The sequence below is a fragment of the Magnolia sinica genome, chromosome 11 (assembly GCF_029962835.1).
Source record: "Magnolia sinica isolate HGM2019 chromosome 11, MsV1, whole genome shotgun sequence".
Taxonomy (NCBI): domain Eukaryota; kingdom Viridiplantae; phylum Streptophyta; class Magnoliopsida; order Magnoliales; family Magnoliaceae; genus Magnolia; species Magnolia sinica.
Window position 1 is genome coordinate 54,927,068 of NC_080583.1, and position 17,101 is coordinate 54,944,168.

General features: G+C 39.7%; 1 protein-coding gene across 6 annotated transcripts in view; it reads left to right on the plus strand.

Moving 5' to 3' along the window:
• Positions 1–1,818: 1,818 nt before the first annotated feature.
• The window catches only part of LOC131219156 (probable protein S-acyltransferase 22), a 48,034-nt gene continuing 32,751 nt past the window's right edge, over positions 1,819–17,101 (plus strand). For 4 of the 6 annotated variants that reach the window (XM_058214166.1, XM_058214165.1, XM_058214167.1 and 1 more), the window contains exons 1-2: positions 1,819–2,048; positions 2,122–2,235. In XM_058214166.1, the coding sequence (XP_058070149.1) occupies positions 2,007–2,048; positions 2,122–2,235 (156 nt within the window). In that variant the 5' untranslated portion in view covers positions 1,819–2,006. The remainder of the gene's footprint in view (positions 2,049–2,121; positions 2,236–17,101) is intronic. The other 2 variants (XM_058214169.1, XM_058214170.1) reach the window with 2 other exon arrangements.

Sequence of the window (17,101 nt, forward strand, 5' to 3'; positions counted from 1 at the left end):
AACTTAAGCTTGGCAATTATCTTACCTGTAGGGTACCAAAAAATTTACCAACTATGTCAGATACAGTATGTCAGATATATAGAAATGAAAATAGAAATGGAGGTATGAATACCATCTTGTTTGCTCACGGGCAACCGTCGTACGCCTGATGGAAATATGTAGAAAGTACGGACAACGATATGCCAGACATACCTACGGCCGGGCGTGGATTAAGTATTACCCCCGCCTCTCCGGAGCTCGGGAATGGCGCAGGCACCGAGTGCCATTGAGGGTCCACTTTGATGTTTGAATTCTATCCACACCGTTCAACCATTTTTTTGTATCATTTTAAATTATTACCTTAAAAATAAAGTATATAAAACTCTTAAATGGACAACACAATGGAGATTAAATTCATAATGTTGAAAATTTCTTGGGGACCACGGAAGTTTTGGATCAAGGCAATATTTATTTTTTCAATTCATACAGGCGTACATGACTGCGTCAACAGGTTGGATGGAAAATAAAAAAACATGAAGGACCGTGAGAAGGTTTCAATGGTGGGCATCATTAGCACCGCTGCTTCTTGTGGTGTGGTCCATATGAGAATTGGATCACATTATTTTTGGTCTAATACTTTAAAATGACATTAAAAAATGGATGGACGGTTTAGATAAAATTAATACATGGCGGTGGAACCTCAGTGGCCCTCCGAGCGTCTGAGCTCTGAACAGCCAGGGGTAATACCTAATCCGCGCCCACGACAGCCGCATCACTCTCCATATGCAGTAAGTGGATTTCGCTTCGAACTGTCAGGTGGGACAATAAAACTTCAAAACTCGGGCAGGGTGTCAGGGATGATATGCAGTCACTTTGAAATTGCATGCTTATAATACAAGCAATTCAAATTAAACTGTCTAAATCACATGTCCTAATTTAAAGGAATCATGTCCCGACAATTACGCTTATTTGGTTATCTAACTTTCATATTGATGAACAATTATTGGACGGTACAGATTGAAAATTATCCAATAGTAGTAGTTCAAGAAACAGATGTCAACGAATCAAAGGTTAAGATTGTCGAATGAAATTGTTTTCGGAGCTTTGACTTAGAAACAGTTACTTCTACAATTTAATTGGTTAAATTTGAGTTAAATTATGAAACGTGGTATACTTCTTAGTGCATGCGTATCAAGCGTCATACGCAGCCGGAGTAGAAATGCTTGCTTATGAAAAAAATAAAAAAAAAATAAAAGAAACTAAGGAGTCATTTAGCATCGTAGATTGGACGGGGTTTCCAATCCCCTCCAATCCCCTAGTCGTTTGGCGGCATAAAGTAACTGGGGGTTGTAAATTTAGAGGGTTTTCAATCCCTTTTTTGAGGGGATTTGCAATCCACGGTGAGAGCTTGGATTACACAAATCATTTCAATAGTTGCAGGTGTAACATGTGTGTCACTATATACTACCATTCTATTAGGCATAAGGCCTACCAATGATGATCAACACCGTCTAAACATTGTCCATATAAGTTAATGATTAAAAATCATTGGTTAGCCACTCAAACATGATCTTATGCTTGTGGCCCATCCGAGACTTGGAATTTCTTCATTTTCGGGCAAAACATATATTTCAGTGGGCTTATCACAAACATTGTATCGAAAATTACATATCTCACTAATTAGATATATTAAAATTGAATTAGTAATTATATTCAAATCCTAGTAAATATGCTATTACTTTTGGATTAAAGTTGATTCAGACTCCATGGTGCCAAACAAGCGGATGGATTGCAAATCCAAGGGTTTTAATCCAGGGGGTTACAAATCCACGCTCCCAAACAGGCCGAGAAAAAAAACAAAAAGCGAGCAGCAGGTCCTACATGAGTTTGAAGAGAAGAAGAGAAAGAAAGGATCGAATGATGAAGAGTCCTATCCAGAATCATTGTCTGAGCAAGAACAACCATAGAAAGAAAGCATCGACCTTTCCTCAGCACATTTGCTTCTTTACTTGCATTTGAGTCTGGAAATGAGGAAGCATGGATGGCAGCCTCCTTACCACCCCCTTCAGGTATCTGCTTTCTCTTTTCTCTTCTTTTTCTCTGCTTTTTCCTGTTTTAACATGCTTCCTCTGCTGTTTGTAGGTGGTCGCGGTTGCTGTATTTCTGGCATTGGGGTTTGCTTTCTATGTCTTCTTTCTCCCCTTTGTTGGAAGGAAGTTGTTTCAGTATGTTGTGCTGGGCCTCTACACTCCACTTGTAAGCAGCACATTCGCTCTCTCTCTCTCTCTCTCTCTCTCTCTCTCTCTCTCTCTCTAAAAATTACATGCCTTTACTTATGAGATGAGATCTGTCTCCTGCTGCTTTTTTTTTTCCTTTTCTTCTTCTGTTGGGTTTCTGATTAGTTGTCTTGAGTCCGATCAAAGAAGTTCTTCTTTCAAGAAAAGAAGGGAAAGAGAAAAAAGGAACAAAAGGTTTTTATCTAGCTTCTTTTCCTACTGATTTGTGGGACTGCATTGCTTGTGAGGAGAGATGGATTTCTGTTCTTATTGCTCTTTTTTTCCTTTTCCTATAATGTGAGAACAGAGAAGGACAGCAGCAGAATCATCATCTGTAGATTTGAACTTCGACCCATTAATAAGAAATCACAAACACTAATTTGGTTGCTCCACATTTAGCAAACAGAAATTAGGGCTGATACAAACCTCTGGGTATTATCGCGATTGATTTGCTCTTTAAGCTAGTCGACAAGTAGGCCATTTCAACTATTCTCTGGGTTCTGATAAGTTTGCATGCAGAGGTACTCCTCGGATTTCTGCCCAGCACGGGGCTCTCTTTTGGTGCAGTTAATTTCACAAAATAGCTTCTTTTCCATGTTATTCTCTTCAGATTAGTTGTAGTTAGGGTTTCGGTAGCCATTTTGTTATTTTATAATTTAGGTATGATGATTGTTCAACATACTTCTCTATTTTCTTATGCGTTTCCTAATCTAGGGGCTTTGTGTTTACTGGGTCATACCTCTCTGGAAATGCATATCCCAGCTTTTCCCCATTTTCTCTATTTGCTATGCCTGGAAAACTTACCCTTTTTCTCCCCGAGGGACCCATTTCCCCTCATTTCTCATGAAATGATGCCCCGGCTTTTACCTAGGGAATAAATTTCTTTGCAAAAGCTGGGAAAGGGGTTTATCTTAATTAGTGTTTTAAATAGCTACACTATGTAGCCTTTGGCTTACGGTACATACTGTAGCTTAACGTTATGTAGCTCTTGAAAATAGCTTAAGTTGCGTGTAGCCTACGCTACATGATAATTTGCACTTGCTACCCGCTACATAGACTACGTTACATGCTACATAACTTACATTATAAGTTATTTTCACTACAACATAAAAATCAATTAATGTTTTCAATAATTTGTTACATTTTTATGTTTTCAATAAAAACTATTTAATCTTTTCAATGCTTTTAGTAAAATAATATAAGTAATAGTATCAAATTAGTTTTGTTACATTTTTCTGTTTTCAATAAAAAATATTTAATCTTTTCAATGCTTTTTGTAAAATAATATAAGTAATAGTATCAAACTAGTTTTGTTGCTCTTTCTTTTCCTTTATAGTTCGTCATTAGCCTTTCCTGTTACTTTAGGTTGTATTTGGTTGCACCAAATATGATGAAATTTTGTTAATTTATCTCTCTCTCTAAAAAAAATGATCAGTTTCATTTGGTGTAGAATAAATTGGTGCAACCAAGGGCAACCTTGATAAAAATCTAGAAGTAGCGCGTAATTTACTCTACAAACTATGTCGCTTACCCTCATGCTTTTGAAGGGGTGAACGCTACGCTACATGCTATTCGCTATTTAAAACACTGATCTTAATCCCTAGCCTCTTCTCTTTCTCCCTTTCTCCTCTCCTCCATCTCCACCATTATCCACAACATTGCTGCTGGTGACAACTCTCTAGTGATATTCGCCATCAAATTGGCCGGCTATGAGGATAAAAAAGGTGCTAGTGATGACTTTCTTGTGATGTTCTCAATCCATCCGATTGATTCCTCCTCTATCTCTTCCGACCAGCAGTGAACTTCATCAAATGGTGAAATTTCAATTGTGCAAATGGGTTCATCTGAAAAATGGGGCAATGAGGCCTTCATTCGTTTGATCAAGGGCCTTGAATATTGATGCATCATATCATTATGAAAAATGAGGCAAATGGGGGATCACCTTCCATGCAATCAAAGGGTGATGCATCGTACCATTTTGAAAGAATTGAGTGATGGGGGCCCATTGTTTGTGTGATTGAGGGTCTTGATGCATCATACCATTCTGGAATAATAGGACACCGGGCCCATCGTTTGTGCAATCAAGGGTCTTGATGCACATACCATTTTGAAAACAATGGTGCAATTGGGCCCATTGTTCATGCAATCTTCGCCATCTAGCAAAGGGTCTTGGTGCATCGGAATTTTTGAGAAAGTGGGGCATGGGCCTATTATTTGTGCAATCAAGGATCATTGATCATGGTTTAAGATCTCATTTAGGACGACTCATTTTTGTCCCATTTGTACCGGTTTTGTTCTGCAATGAAACAAGTCACCAGATTGATACAAGACTGAAACTAATTGATATGGGACCAAAATTATGAGTCTGGTCGAGTCACTGTTACATTCCCCGAGAAAGTTACACTTGGAAAATGCTATTTCAGTCCACACCATCGAGTAATGATGGCAATTGGCCCCATTGTTTGTTTTCATTCCATAAAAGTAGGGCCCATTGTTACAAACCTCTTTTTTATTATTATTATTATTATTATTTTTTTTTAATGGGCATTTTTATTCAAAAAATGAGAAGGCAACAAGTTACACAAACATCAGGGGAGGCCCCACAAAAAAACAAGGGAGTCCCATAATAGCATGACAAATAACAAGTCACATCTGAAACTATATCCCCACACAACTATGCACAATCTGAAATTAAATTTCAACAGTAGCTTCAAGAAGCCCCCTCCTTTCCCATGGAAGCGGCCTGCTTGTTTGCAGATTGATCAACTTGAATGAAAACAACTCCCAAGTGATCCCTGAGATCATTTGTGAAAAGGCGAGCTTAACAATCCTTGGGGGGGGGGGGGGGGGGGGGTTGTTTACTATTCCTGAATGGCAAAAATGAAAAGGCGAGAAAACAATTCCTGAATGGCAATAACTTTAGAATTGAATCTCTCAGGAAGAGATTGCAGTATTTTTGCACAGACCTTACTTTTAGGGATTCCATCTCCTAGACCCCACATGGAATTTACTATGTCATTTAGTTTCGTATAGAAGTCCATAAAAGTTTCATTTTCTTCCATACGAATTTCCTCAAATCTGGTAGTGAGGATTTGAACTTTTGATTTCTTGGCTATAGAAGTTCCTTCATGTGTCATTTCAAGGATATCCCATGCTTGCTTGGCTGTATTGTATGAAATAATTCTTTTAAATTCATCAGGCGATAAAGCACAAGTTATGGCATTTAAGGCCTTAACATTAACATTGCTTTTACTTTTCTGAGTTGCCGTCCGTAAATAGAATGCAGTTTCTTTCATAGATTTAGTTCCATCACTGCCTAATACTTTAGTCATGGGAGGTTTCCATTTGATCACAGTGGCTTGCCATATACTTTCATCTATGAATTTTAGAAAAATCCTCATTCTGGCCTTCCAATATGAATAGTTGGAGCCATCAAAAGGTAGTGGCCTGATAATAGATAAACTATCGAAATTTGACATAATTAAAGCTTTAGATCTTTAACTCAGGAAATTAATCAAAAAATGAGTAACTTAGCTCTGATACCACTTGAAAAGGTGAGCTTAACAGTCCTGGGGGGGGGGGGGTGTTGAATAGGACTATGCCAAATGAAAAAAAATTAAAGTGCAGAAATAATAAACAAATTTGAAATCTCAATCACACTAGTATTGAAAAATTGATTTAAATTAGTTCGTAAGATAACCTACACCTAGGACAACCTTATTTCACGAATGTTTGTAAGAATCAAAATCTCAAACCAAGCAAGAGAAAGTAAACCTATCTATTACAAGCATTCACCACTTTTGTATAAATGAATTTACAAACATTCTCCATAAATGCAAAAAAAGAAACATTCACCATAAACACCAAGAATTATAGTGGTTCGGTGTATACAACAACTGTTCTCAAACAGCCACACCTACTCCACTCCCAATAATCACTATCCACGTGATATTGACTTTCACTCATAAAAAACAAAATACTGAAAGTAAATTGATACTTATCTTCAATGAAGAAGATGTTGTAGCCGTAGATCGCTTTTCTTGAATGACGAATGTTCAATGTTCAGTCCAATAGAAAAGGTCTAGGGTTCTATTTGATTTTAATTAGATTTAAAACTAAAGGCTACTTGCATTAATTCCCTCAAATCTCAATAAGAGTAAACACTCTTTTTAAAATCAGAATGATAGAGTTTTGAGATAAAGGAGTTAATGAAAAAGGTATTAAATAAATTTATAAATATTGCTTGATAGCTTGACAATAAATGAGGCTTCTCTCTTTCTTGAATAAGGGCTTTGATAAGCTTAAGTTGTATTTTCGGATTGAGAAAGAACCCCTATTTATAGTCAGAAAGTTTGTTCCTTCGACTGGTCTAAGGTAGTCTTCTATTGGTCGAAGCATCGGATTCAGTTCCAACAAAATTTCAAATTCGAGCAGGATAAGATCTAACAGATTTTCGACTGGTCAGAGCCTGTTCGAGGGTGACCTTTAACTGGTCGAATAGTCTGTTCGATTGGTCGAGTATGCAGAATCCGACTTGATTTTAGTTGCTGGACTTCGAGTCGAGGAGTTGAACTTGTCGATGAAGCTTGATCTTCTATTAGCACTTTTAGTAGAACTTGAACTTGAAGGTGAACTTTCCATCTTGATCCACGGGTCTTGAACTTTAGCTTGACTTCAACTTGAACATAAGCTAAACTTCAACTTGAACATAAGCTTGACTTTAACCTGAAGAACACTATGTTAAGTTGTTTTGACAAGACGAAATTTGACAAACCAGGTGTAACATGTGCTTTAAACATAATAGCACTTACAATTTGCCTCCTTCACTGCATTAGCTAGCCGCCATGGGGATCTGTTAGACTTCATCCAGGCAGTGACATTGCGAGAGATCCCCTTGACCATGATCGGGTGCAAGTTTCGCTTCATTGCTAGTCTAAGGCCATATGTGATAGCTACCACCACTGCGAGGGATGCATCTCCAAGCCTTGTAGACCCTGAGAATTCCGGAGGAGTGCCCCACTTGCTATTTGTGATAACAGCACCAACTCTGAATATGACCGGATTTCCCAACGAGGAACCATCATATGATACCTGATAATTTTCTTCCAATTATAAGCAGAAGAGATTTTGTTATACCCGATGGAAGATTCAACTGCATACTCCAGCTCATAGCAAAAACTCTAATGAATCGTATCTGCTCTGCCTTTGACCTTTCATGTCCCTGAAAGATTTGAGAATTCCTTTCAGCCTAAGTACACCATAGCATTGCCTTCAAGAGTGGCTTCCACAAGATTCTGCCAATTGGGCACCACGGGGCCAATTTCTAGCTCAAAACGAACTCACTCACTGAAGAAGGCAACGCGCACTAGATTCCAAATTTCATGAGGACCATCTCTTACAAGTTTCAAGCAAAGAGGCAGAACATGAAAAGATGCCGCAACATTTTCTTCGGCTACTTTACACACGACATACTTGTTAGGTATCATCAGCCCTTTGTGTTGGAGATAATCCACTATAAAAACTTTCTCGAGGCAGGCCACGCATTGACCTATTTGGGGCTGGACTCCCACACTATAGTCCTATCTGTTCTACCTTCCACAGACGTTTCGATCCTCCTAAAGGATGCAGTAGAGAAAACACTGTCAGCCTTCGCTCCCTAGAATTGCAAGCATTGAACCTACGGAGGGACCTCATTGTCCTTTGATGGGTGTATGAAAGTAGGAGACAACACAAACTTCTATTTAATCCATGCCATTGAGTGATAGGCAATATGGCCCATTATTTGTTTCCATTCCATTAAATAGTGTCCATTGTTTTTCACCCATACCATTAAAAATGTAGGGTTCACAGGTCCTCCTTTGTATTTTGTAATGGTTGCATGTTTCGTTATCTACGCTGTTGGAAGTTGAATAGAATATCTCACTGAGTTGAATACGATGTCCAAGGGAGTTGTATAGCTATTTATTGAATAAGGGTTGGCCCATGTTGAGGCCCATAAGGCCCAACACGGGCCTCACGCATAGTACATTGGGGTAAAGATATTATAAAATAGCATGTTAGGGTTAGGGTAAAAAGGGTAGCACCTTAACCCTTCTTCCTCTCACGTGTATACTCTCTCCCTCTCTCTTCCATCTTCCTCTTCTTTCAACCTACTTCCTTCTAAAACTTTAGGTGGTATTAGAGCAAGGTTCTAATCCTGGGACTTGTGGGTTATGGGCCCACCACGTGTCGTGCCTACACACCTCAACATAATGGAGTGGCTGAATGGAGGAACCGTCACTTATTGGAGGTTTCATGTTCACTCTTAACTCATATGAATGTTCCTAAACGATTCTAGAGTTATGATGTATTAACTGCATGCTATCTTATCAATAGACAACCCTCATAGGGTCACCCGAGCAAATACATCGGAGAGAGATGGCACTACTAAAGGCTACTTGCATTAATTCCCTCACATTGACGCTGTTGTTGGGCCAAATATTGGGTGAATGGGTGATGAAGAGTCCATTCGTCTACAAGGCCCCAAAATCAAGCATACAACTCATGTAAATTATGCCCTTGCTTCATCATTTGGAATTCTTGAAAAATGTCATAAAGACGTTGGATATTCTTCTCTGTATAGTAAAGATGCCGAAGGCTATCCCATATGTCTTTGGCACTATCTCTATACCATTGTTTCAAATAGCACACATAGTGTACGGTACATAGCATAGCGTAATTGCAGCGCTACTTAGCGTAGCTAAAGAGCGCAAATACCCTGTAGCGTACGCTATAGGGGTCGTAGTGTACGCTACAACTACGTAGCATGTAGTGTTTTAAATTGTGTAAAACTCACTTCATAATTTTTTTTTTTAAAATTTAAAGTTAAAACCAAACCTTTCTATGTTTACTTTCACTTAAGATGGTGGTGATCCTTAGTTAAAGTTGGTGTGAGACTCACACACTAAAAGACCCTTCAAAACTAGAATGAAAAAGGGTTTCGAAAGAGGGTTTTCGAAAACCCCTCTTCATATAGATGACATATGTATTGTACTTAATACTTTGAACCCATGGGATTTTTATTTCTTTTCATACTTGTGAGTTGTGACTTGTGGTTTCAATTAGAAATTATTAATTAAAGTGGTTTGCTTGGAAAGTTGTTGATGTGACAATTATTTCATTCGTTTTATAACTTTATGTAGATTAGCTTTTGATAAATGATAATTAATTAATAACTTGTTTGAACATGCTTATACTTGAAAAAAGAAAAAAGAAAAAATGAATCATCTGTTAGACATTTTTATATTTTGTTTGTTTGTTTGTTTGTTTTTTTTTTTTTTTTAATTACTATTTATCATGTATTTTCTATTTTTAAATTAAAAATAGAAGTATCATGTAGCTTAAGCTACACGCTACACTATTTACCCTACACGCTACAGAGTGCCGAATGCTACGCAACTTGCTACTGCTATTTAAAACACTGCTTTGTACGTAACATTATGATAAACTTGCTCTTTCAAGCTATTGAAGAGCCAACTCATCACCTAATAATCATCTTCTTTCCATTTAGAAAAAGTGTCAGATTCCTTACTAGGGCCATTTTCTATGAGATATTCATATATCCGTTTGGACTGTAAGAAAATTGAAGTAGAATGAGCCCAATGTAAATAGTTCTCATTCCCGTGAAGTTTGATGGAGATGATTTGGAGGGTCTCGGATTTATTTTCAACTTGACTTTCCATTGTTGAAACACCGACAATATCTGAGTATCACAATAAGTAGTAAGTGACTGAGGGGGTGGATTATGAGGAGACTTTTTGCCTAATGGCTAAGCTAAATTCGATTCAGGTGCTGATTTCTTTTGTAGCCAATTAGTCCTGGCATTTATATCTATTGGACATGAGGAATGCTTTTCTCCTTGGTAATCTTTCTGAAGTAGTGTATATGGAGCAACCTCTAGGTTTTGTTGCTCGGGGGGAGACTGATAAGGTTTGCAAATTGAGAAAAGCCATCTATGGATTGAAACAATCTCCCTGTGCATGGTTTGAAAAATTCAGCAAAGTTCTTTTGAACTTCGACTTTCATCGATGCCAAGTAGGTCATTTGATGTTTGTGAAACATGGCCCTAAGGGAGTTGTGATTTTAATCGTCTATATTGACGACATCGTCATTTTTGGTAGTGACAGTGATTGAATTGCCAATGTAAAAGCCTACATTCAAAAGCAATTTTAGACAAAGGATCTCGGTCACTTGAAATACTTTCTTGGAATTGAGGTAGCATGCTCTACCTTTGAAATCCTTTTGTCTTAATGGAAATACACTCTTGATTTGCTTCATGAGACTGGCTTGTTGGGGTGCAGGCCTTATGAGACTGCTATCGACCCTGATATGAAATTGACTGATGTTTAGGGGAAACTTTTAAAAGATGCAGATAAGTGCAGAAGATTGGTAGGCAAACTTATATATATCTAACTGTCACATGTCCAGGCATCTCCTTTGTAGTCAGGATGGTTAGCCAGTTCATGCACCAGCCCCGTACAACTCACTGGGATGTCGTATTGAGAATTTTTCCCTATTGAAAGGGTGCTCTTGGACAAGGCCCCATTTACAAAAACAATGGGCATCTTATGATCCTAGCTTATTCCAATGCAGATTGGGTTGGATCTGTGACAGACAAAAGATCAACCTCGGGCTATTGTACATTTGTTGGAGGCAACCTAGTAACATGGAAAAGCAAAAGCAAAGTGTTGTGGCTACGTCCAGTGCCAAAGAAGAATACCGTGCCATGGGACATTCTGTATGTGAATTATTGTGGATTAGGTCCCTTCTTCAGGAATGTAGTTTTTTTTTTTTTTCCTAATGGGAGACCAATGGTGTTATTTTGTGACAATCACGTTGTGACTCATATTGCCAACAATCCAATTTTCACGAGTGCACAAAGCACATTGATGTAGACTGTCGCTCTATTCTTGAGAAGGCTACATTAAAGGAAATTTTCATGAAGCACGTATCATCGAAAGACCAGCTTGCTAATATTTTCACCAAAGGTCTGCCACATGCACAAAGCGCAATTATACGTAACAAGTTGGGCATGATTGACATATATGCTCCAGCTTGAGGGGGAGTGGTAGAAGTTGAATATAATATCTTGTTGAGTTGAATATGATGTCCAAAGGAGTTGTATAGCTATTGAATAAGGGTCGGCCCATGTTAAGGCCCATAAGGCCCAACATGGGCCAGCACGGGGTATAGATATTATAAAATAGCATCTTAGGGTTAGGGTAAAAAGGGTAACACCGTAACCCTTCTTCCTCTCACGTCTATACTCTTTCCCTCTCTCTTTGATGGGGACATCTCATGCGCACACGCGCACGCACGCCATGCCACCCCCCTACGCATGTACGTACGAAGGAGGGCCCCACCGTCGATCTGGCTCGATGACGACGTTCAGGGAGGGTCTCCTAGTTAGAAGACGAAGTTTGGTTCAAAAGAGTGTGCCTGATAGTCAAGTAAAGCCCATCATGGGATCTCATGATCGTAGTCCACTAGTTGGATTGATCTCATACTTTAGGTCTTGCTTATTGATATTATTTAGAACATCATGAACACTTTAGATTTCTTTGTTTGGTTTTTATTTTAGTTTACTTCATCGCCAAGTAATAAGTTGCGTACATGGCGCGAGTTTTGAGGTATAGGGTTTTCCTATAAATAGGCACCCCTTGTAGCTCTTTTGATTCATTCAAGCTTAATAAAAATTCCTGCTTTATTTTTCTGCTCTCTTAGTGAGTTGTGGAAGAATTCAAAAGTGGATGCGAAGCTCTGCCTTTTCGAAGGGCTAACTACGTGGTGTGAAGTCACATCTATCTCCATCCGTCCCTATCCTCTCCCATCCATATATCTCATCTTCTATCATCATTATTGCTTTGAATTTCTCAGCTTTTGCACCTATTCATTACCCTATAGCCAGTTTTCAGAATATGGACCTGTAGGAGGGCTGAAAATCCGGTGGAGCACTACGCCTCGACCTTACGTCGGATAGTCGTCATACTTGGAGGGATTAGAGGTCTCCCCTAGCCGACCAAGGCCTATGTGTCACTTTGGGGAGGCGGGCTTCCATCATACGTGCGGCCAGCCCACCCGCGCACTTGCGTTAGCCCCGAGTCACCATCTGCGCGCAGGAGCTTTCTCCGGGTCAGGTTTTCCTCTTTTCATTCCTATTTCCTAAACCCTAGCCTTAGTTTGCATTAACCCTAATTTATTTGCCCTTTTTTTTTCACCCTAGGGTTCCTTGAATTGAGATTGGGGAATCCCTTGGATTAGAGACTGTTTGCTATGCGTAAGTGGTTGATTTCTATTTTCCTTTTGAGATCGTTTGACTTATAATTTTTATTGGTCCAGTCCTAGCCTGTGTAGGCCTAGACCCGCATAGATTCCCCTTTAATTGAATGTTTGGATTTTCATGTGGGATGTGGAATTTGTGTAATTGTTTCTGAATTGGTATGATCTAAGCCTGAAATCTTGCATATCATATTCAAATCTCATGTCCTGCATCAAATTTGGTATTAAAGCTTAGGGTTCTTATAGGGGATACATTATTTGTTTAGGGTTAGTTTGTTTGAGTCCGTCATGCATGTAGTCCATCACATGTAGCTTTTAGGAGTCTATAGTCCCTTATGTTATTAACTATATTGCTGGAGTAACATTGCATAGTCCCTTCATATAGAGTCTCATAGGATCATTTAGTCCCATATAGTTGTCGTAGAAAGTCCTTAGGTAGAGTTAGCAAGTTGTACGCCCACATGTACGGGTCATGGTTTTGGCTAGCACCCTACACTAAATATGGAACAACTGCTAGAGTCACTAAACAAGCTGTCCCAGCAGATCGAGTCTTAGGGTGAGTGCTTGGAACGAAGCATAGATCAATGCCTTGACCAAATAGAGACCTCCCTTAGGACAAACCCCACCATTAGGGAAGATGACCAATCTCAGGCAGGTAGCCAAGAGGATAGACCAATGAATGGAGGTGGTCAAGGAATCAGTCATGGGCGTGCACCCGTACCCCCACCCCATGAGGGACATTAAGACCATTATTTTGAGTATAACATGTGTGGTCTCGTGGTTAGAGAGAGTGCACCAGAGGCTACTGTAGAGTTACCCACTAAGGTCATTCCGGTAGCGGATGAGTTTCGTGATGTCGTTCCTGATGATCTACCGGATGAGTCTCCCCCTAGGAGGGATATAGAGCACACCAGCACATGGGACATCGTAATACCTATAGCCGAGTTTGCGTTTAATAGTTCTGTCGATAGGTCTACAGGTCCTAGTCTTTATGAAGTCGTTACTGGTTATAAATCCGGGAAACCTATTGATCTTGTCCCTATGTCACTGTCCCATAGGTCGTCAGAGCCTGTAGAGTCTTTTTCACATCACATTCATTCATGACATCAAGAAATTAGGTAGAAGATCATGACTAGTAATGAACATTACTTACTTTCTGCAGACCAACATAAATGTTTCAAGGAATTTAATGTAAGAGACTCTATCATAATCCGTATCAGGCCAGAGTGGTACCCTCAGGGAGCCGTTCGAAAGTTACACGCGTGTAGCGCTGGACCCTTCAAAATTATTAAACGAAACGGTCTCAATGTGTATGAGGTAGATCTTCTACCTTCCATGGGAATTAGTTCCACATTCGATGTAGATGATCTACTTACTTTTCAGGGGACCACTGATACTTTGTTCGGCCCTTCGCCCAGCCATCCTGATTCCCCAGATTTATCCCTTGATTCATGGCCCCCTCCCGACTCAGTTTCTCAGCCTCTACCTCCTATACCTACCCATCCTTACCCATTTTTCCAGCCTCTACGTCCCTTACTTACCTGTCCTGACCCATTTTCCCAGCCTCTACCTCCCATACCTAACCGTCCTGACCTATTTTTCCAGCCTCTACTTCCCATACCTACTCTTCCTGACCTTTTTTCTCAGCCTCTGCCTCTCATACCTAACCTTCACACACCCAGAGAGGAAATAAGGGATATCCTAGACCATCAGATAGTTTCAACGTTGGATGGCGGTTTTCAGAAGTACCTAGTTAAATGGAAGTCACGCCCAGCTTCAGACAGCACGTGGCTTACTGAGGAAGAGCTTCAGAGACTTGATCCTTACATCTTGGAGCGGTTCAGGAGTTTTATTTCGCCAGTGGCGAAATCTTCGCAGCCGGGGAGAATTGATGGGGACATTATGCACACACGCACGTACATACGAAGAAGGAGGGCCCTACCGTCGATCTGCCTGGATAACGACATCCAGGGAGGGCCTCCTAGTTAGAAGACAAAGTTTGGTTCAAAAGAGTGTGCCTGATAGTCAAGTAAAGCCCATCATGAGATCTCATGATCGTGGCCCACTAGTCGGATTGATCTTATACTTTAGGTCTTGCTTATTGATATTATTTAGAACATCATGAACGCTTTAGATTTCTTTGTTTGGTTTTTATTTTACTTTACTTCATCGCCTAGTAATAGGTTGCGTATATGACGCGAGTTTGGAGGTATAGGGTTTTCCTATAAATAGGCACCCCTTCTAGCTCTTTTAATTCATTCAAGCTTAATAAAAATTCCTGCTTTATTTTTTTGTTCTCTTAGTGAGTTATGGAAGAATTTAAAAGTGGGTGCGAAGCCCTCCCTTTTCGAAGGGCTAACTACGTGGTGTGAAGCCACATTTATTCCCATTCGTCCCTACCCTCTCCCATCCATATATCTCATCTTCTATCATCATTATTGCTTTGAATTTCTCAGCTTTTACAGCTATTCATTACGCTACAGCCAGTTTCCAGAATATGGACTTGTAGGAGGGCTGAAACTTCGACGGAGCACTATACCTTGACCTTACGTCGGATCGTCGTCAAACTTGGAGGGATTAGAGGTCTCCCCTAGCCGACCAAGGCCTATGTGTCACTTTAGGGAGGCGGGCTTTCATCACACGTGCGGCCAGCCCACCCGCGCACGTGCGTCAGCCCCGGGTCACCATCTGGGCGCAGGAGCTTTCTCTGAGTCAGGTTCCTCTGGTTTTCCTCTTTTCATTCCTATTTCCTAAACCTTAGCCTTAGTTTGCATTAGCCCTAATATATTTGCCATTTTTTTTTTCATCCTAGGGTTCCTTAAATTGAGATTGGGGAATCCCTTGGATTAGGGACTATTTGCTATGCATGAGTGGTTGATTTCTATTTCCCTTTGAGATCGTTTGGCTTATAATTTTTATTGGTCCAGTCCTAGCCTGCCTGGACCCGCATAGATTCCCCTTTAATTGAATGTTTGTATTTTCATGTGGGATGTGGAATTTGTGTAATTGTTTCTGAATTGGTATGATCTAAGCCTAAAATCTTGCATATCATATTTAAATCTCATGTCTTGCATCACTCTTCCATCTTCCTCTTCTTCCTTTTAAAGCTTTAGACACACCACTGAAAAGGAGCCCACCATGGGCAACTCCTGTTTCTGTACTTTTTTAATAAGTGCATGTTTTTTTGTCCACACCATAAAAACCATGTTGCTTCTGGTGAACTGGGGCTTAGTTTAACAACTATATCCATAGTATGGTTCAAAGTATCCATATCGTATCAGCTGATATGGGCATACCATAAGTCAATGATGATGCCTAAAATGGGGTGAAACAATCTAACCTAAGAACTGGAGGTTGTATCGGTACCGATAAGCCCTCCTTGAATGGTCGTGTGCTGACTGCCGATACACATAAACGCGCAATTTCCGATTTTTATTCTCTTGGTTTACTCAATTTTCTTTATTTCAACCTTGAGGCAGCTTAGAAACCTATTTATGCCTAGATCTAGGCTATTTTAAAGATCAAAACACAAGACTTTAAGAGGGAGCTGATGAATTGAAGCAAAGGGGACCATTTTTGGGTACATTTTGGTAGTTATGTAACTGTGCTGCCTTGCTGAACCGGAGGAAGCTCGGGGTTCTCCTCATTGGGAACCCCTACTATATTTTGGGAACCTATGTGTGTGTTTATTAAATTTGATAGATTATTTTTAGTAGTGAGAAGAGAGCAAAAATGCCAAATGCTTTATCATGAGGATGCTTATTGCTAGATGATACCAGGATGCTACTTGCCTCCTTGGTAGTAATGACTCTCTCACCTTGGAGCCCATGCTCTCTACTATATAGAACTATAGTTTATGCATCAACTGATGAAGATAATAGTTGATATATCATCCCAATCTATAATAATCATTATAACTTTAGATGTCAGACAAATTAACTTTGCTTTCAGCAGGTCAGCACGACATACAACATTGTCACCGAAGAATGGTTGCATTCGCCATTAAATACTTCTCCAAACACAAGCAAGTATAGATTCTTGTTGTTCCCATTTTTCCTTTTTTGATATATTTTTTTTTTTTGTAATTTTTTTAGTTAAGCTGGTACAGGTCTATATGAGTTGATACAGGTCCAATATACCCCCTGAAACTGATATTCAGAGTCCTGACCCATGCGTTGTGTTGCTTGGATGGGGTCACTTGATCAATGGCTGGGCTGATTTGCCCCTCCAGACCAACAGTCTTACCACTTGATCAATGACTTGGATTTGCCACATGTTCACATGTGAAGAATTTATTGCCTGAAAATTGGGCAGTCTCACACATGGAAAAGCTATCTATGCTTCATTTGGTCCACTTGATCACATGAAAAAGTTGATCAATGGCTTAACACATGAAAAAGTTGTGGCCCAAACCATAGGAAGTCCATGCATTTTGTGGCCTGCTTGATCAATGGCTTGGTTCTGTCTGACACAACACAATAGATATAGTTTAAAAATTAAATTTCAGACTTTCCAGGAACTACCTAGTC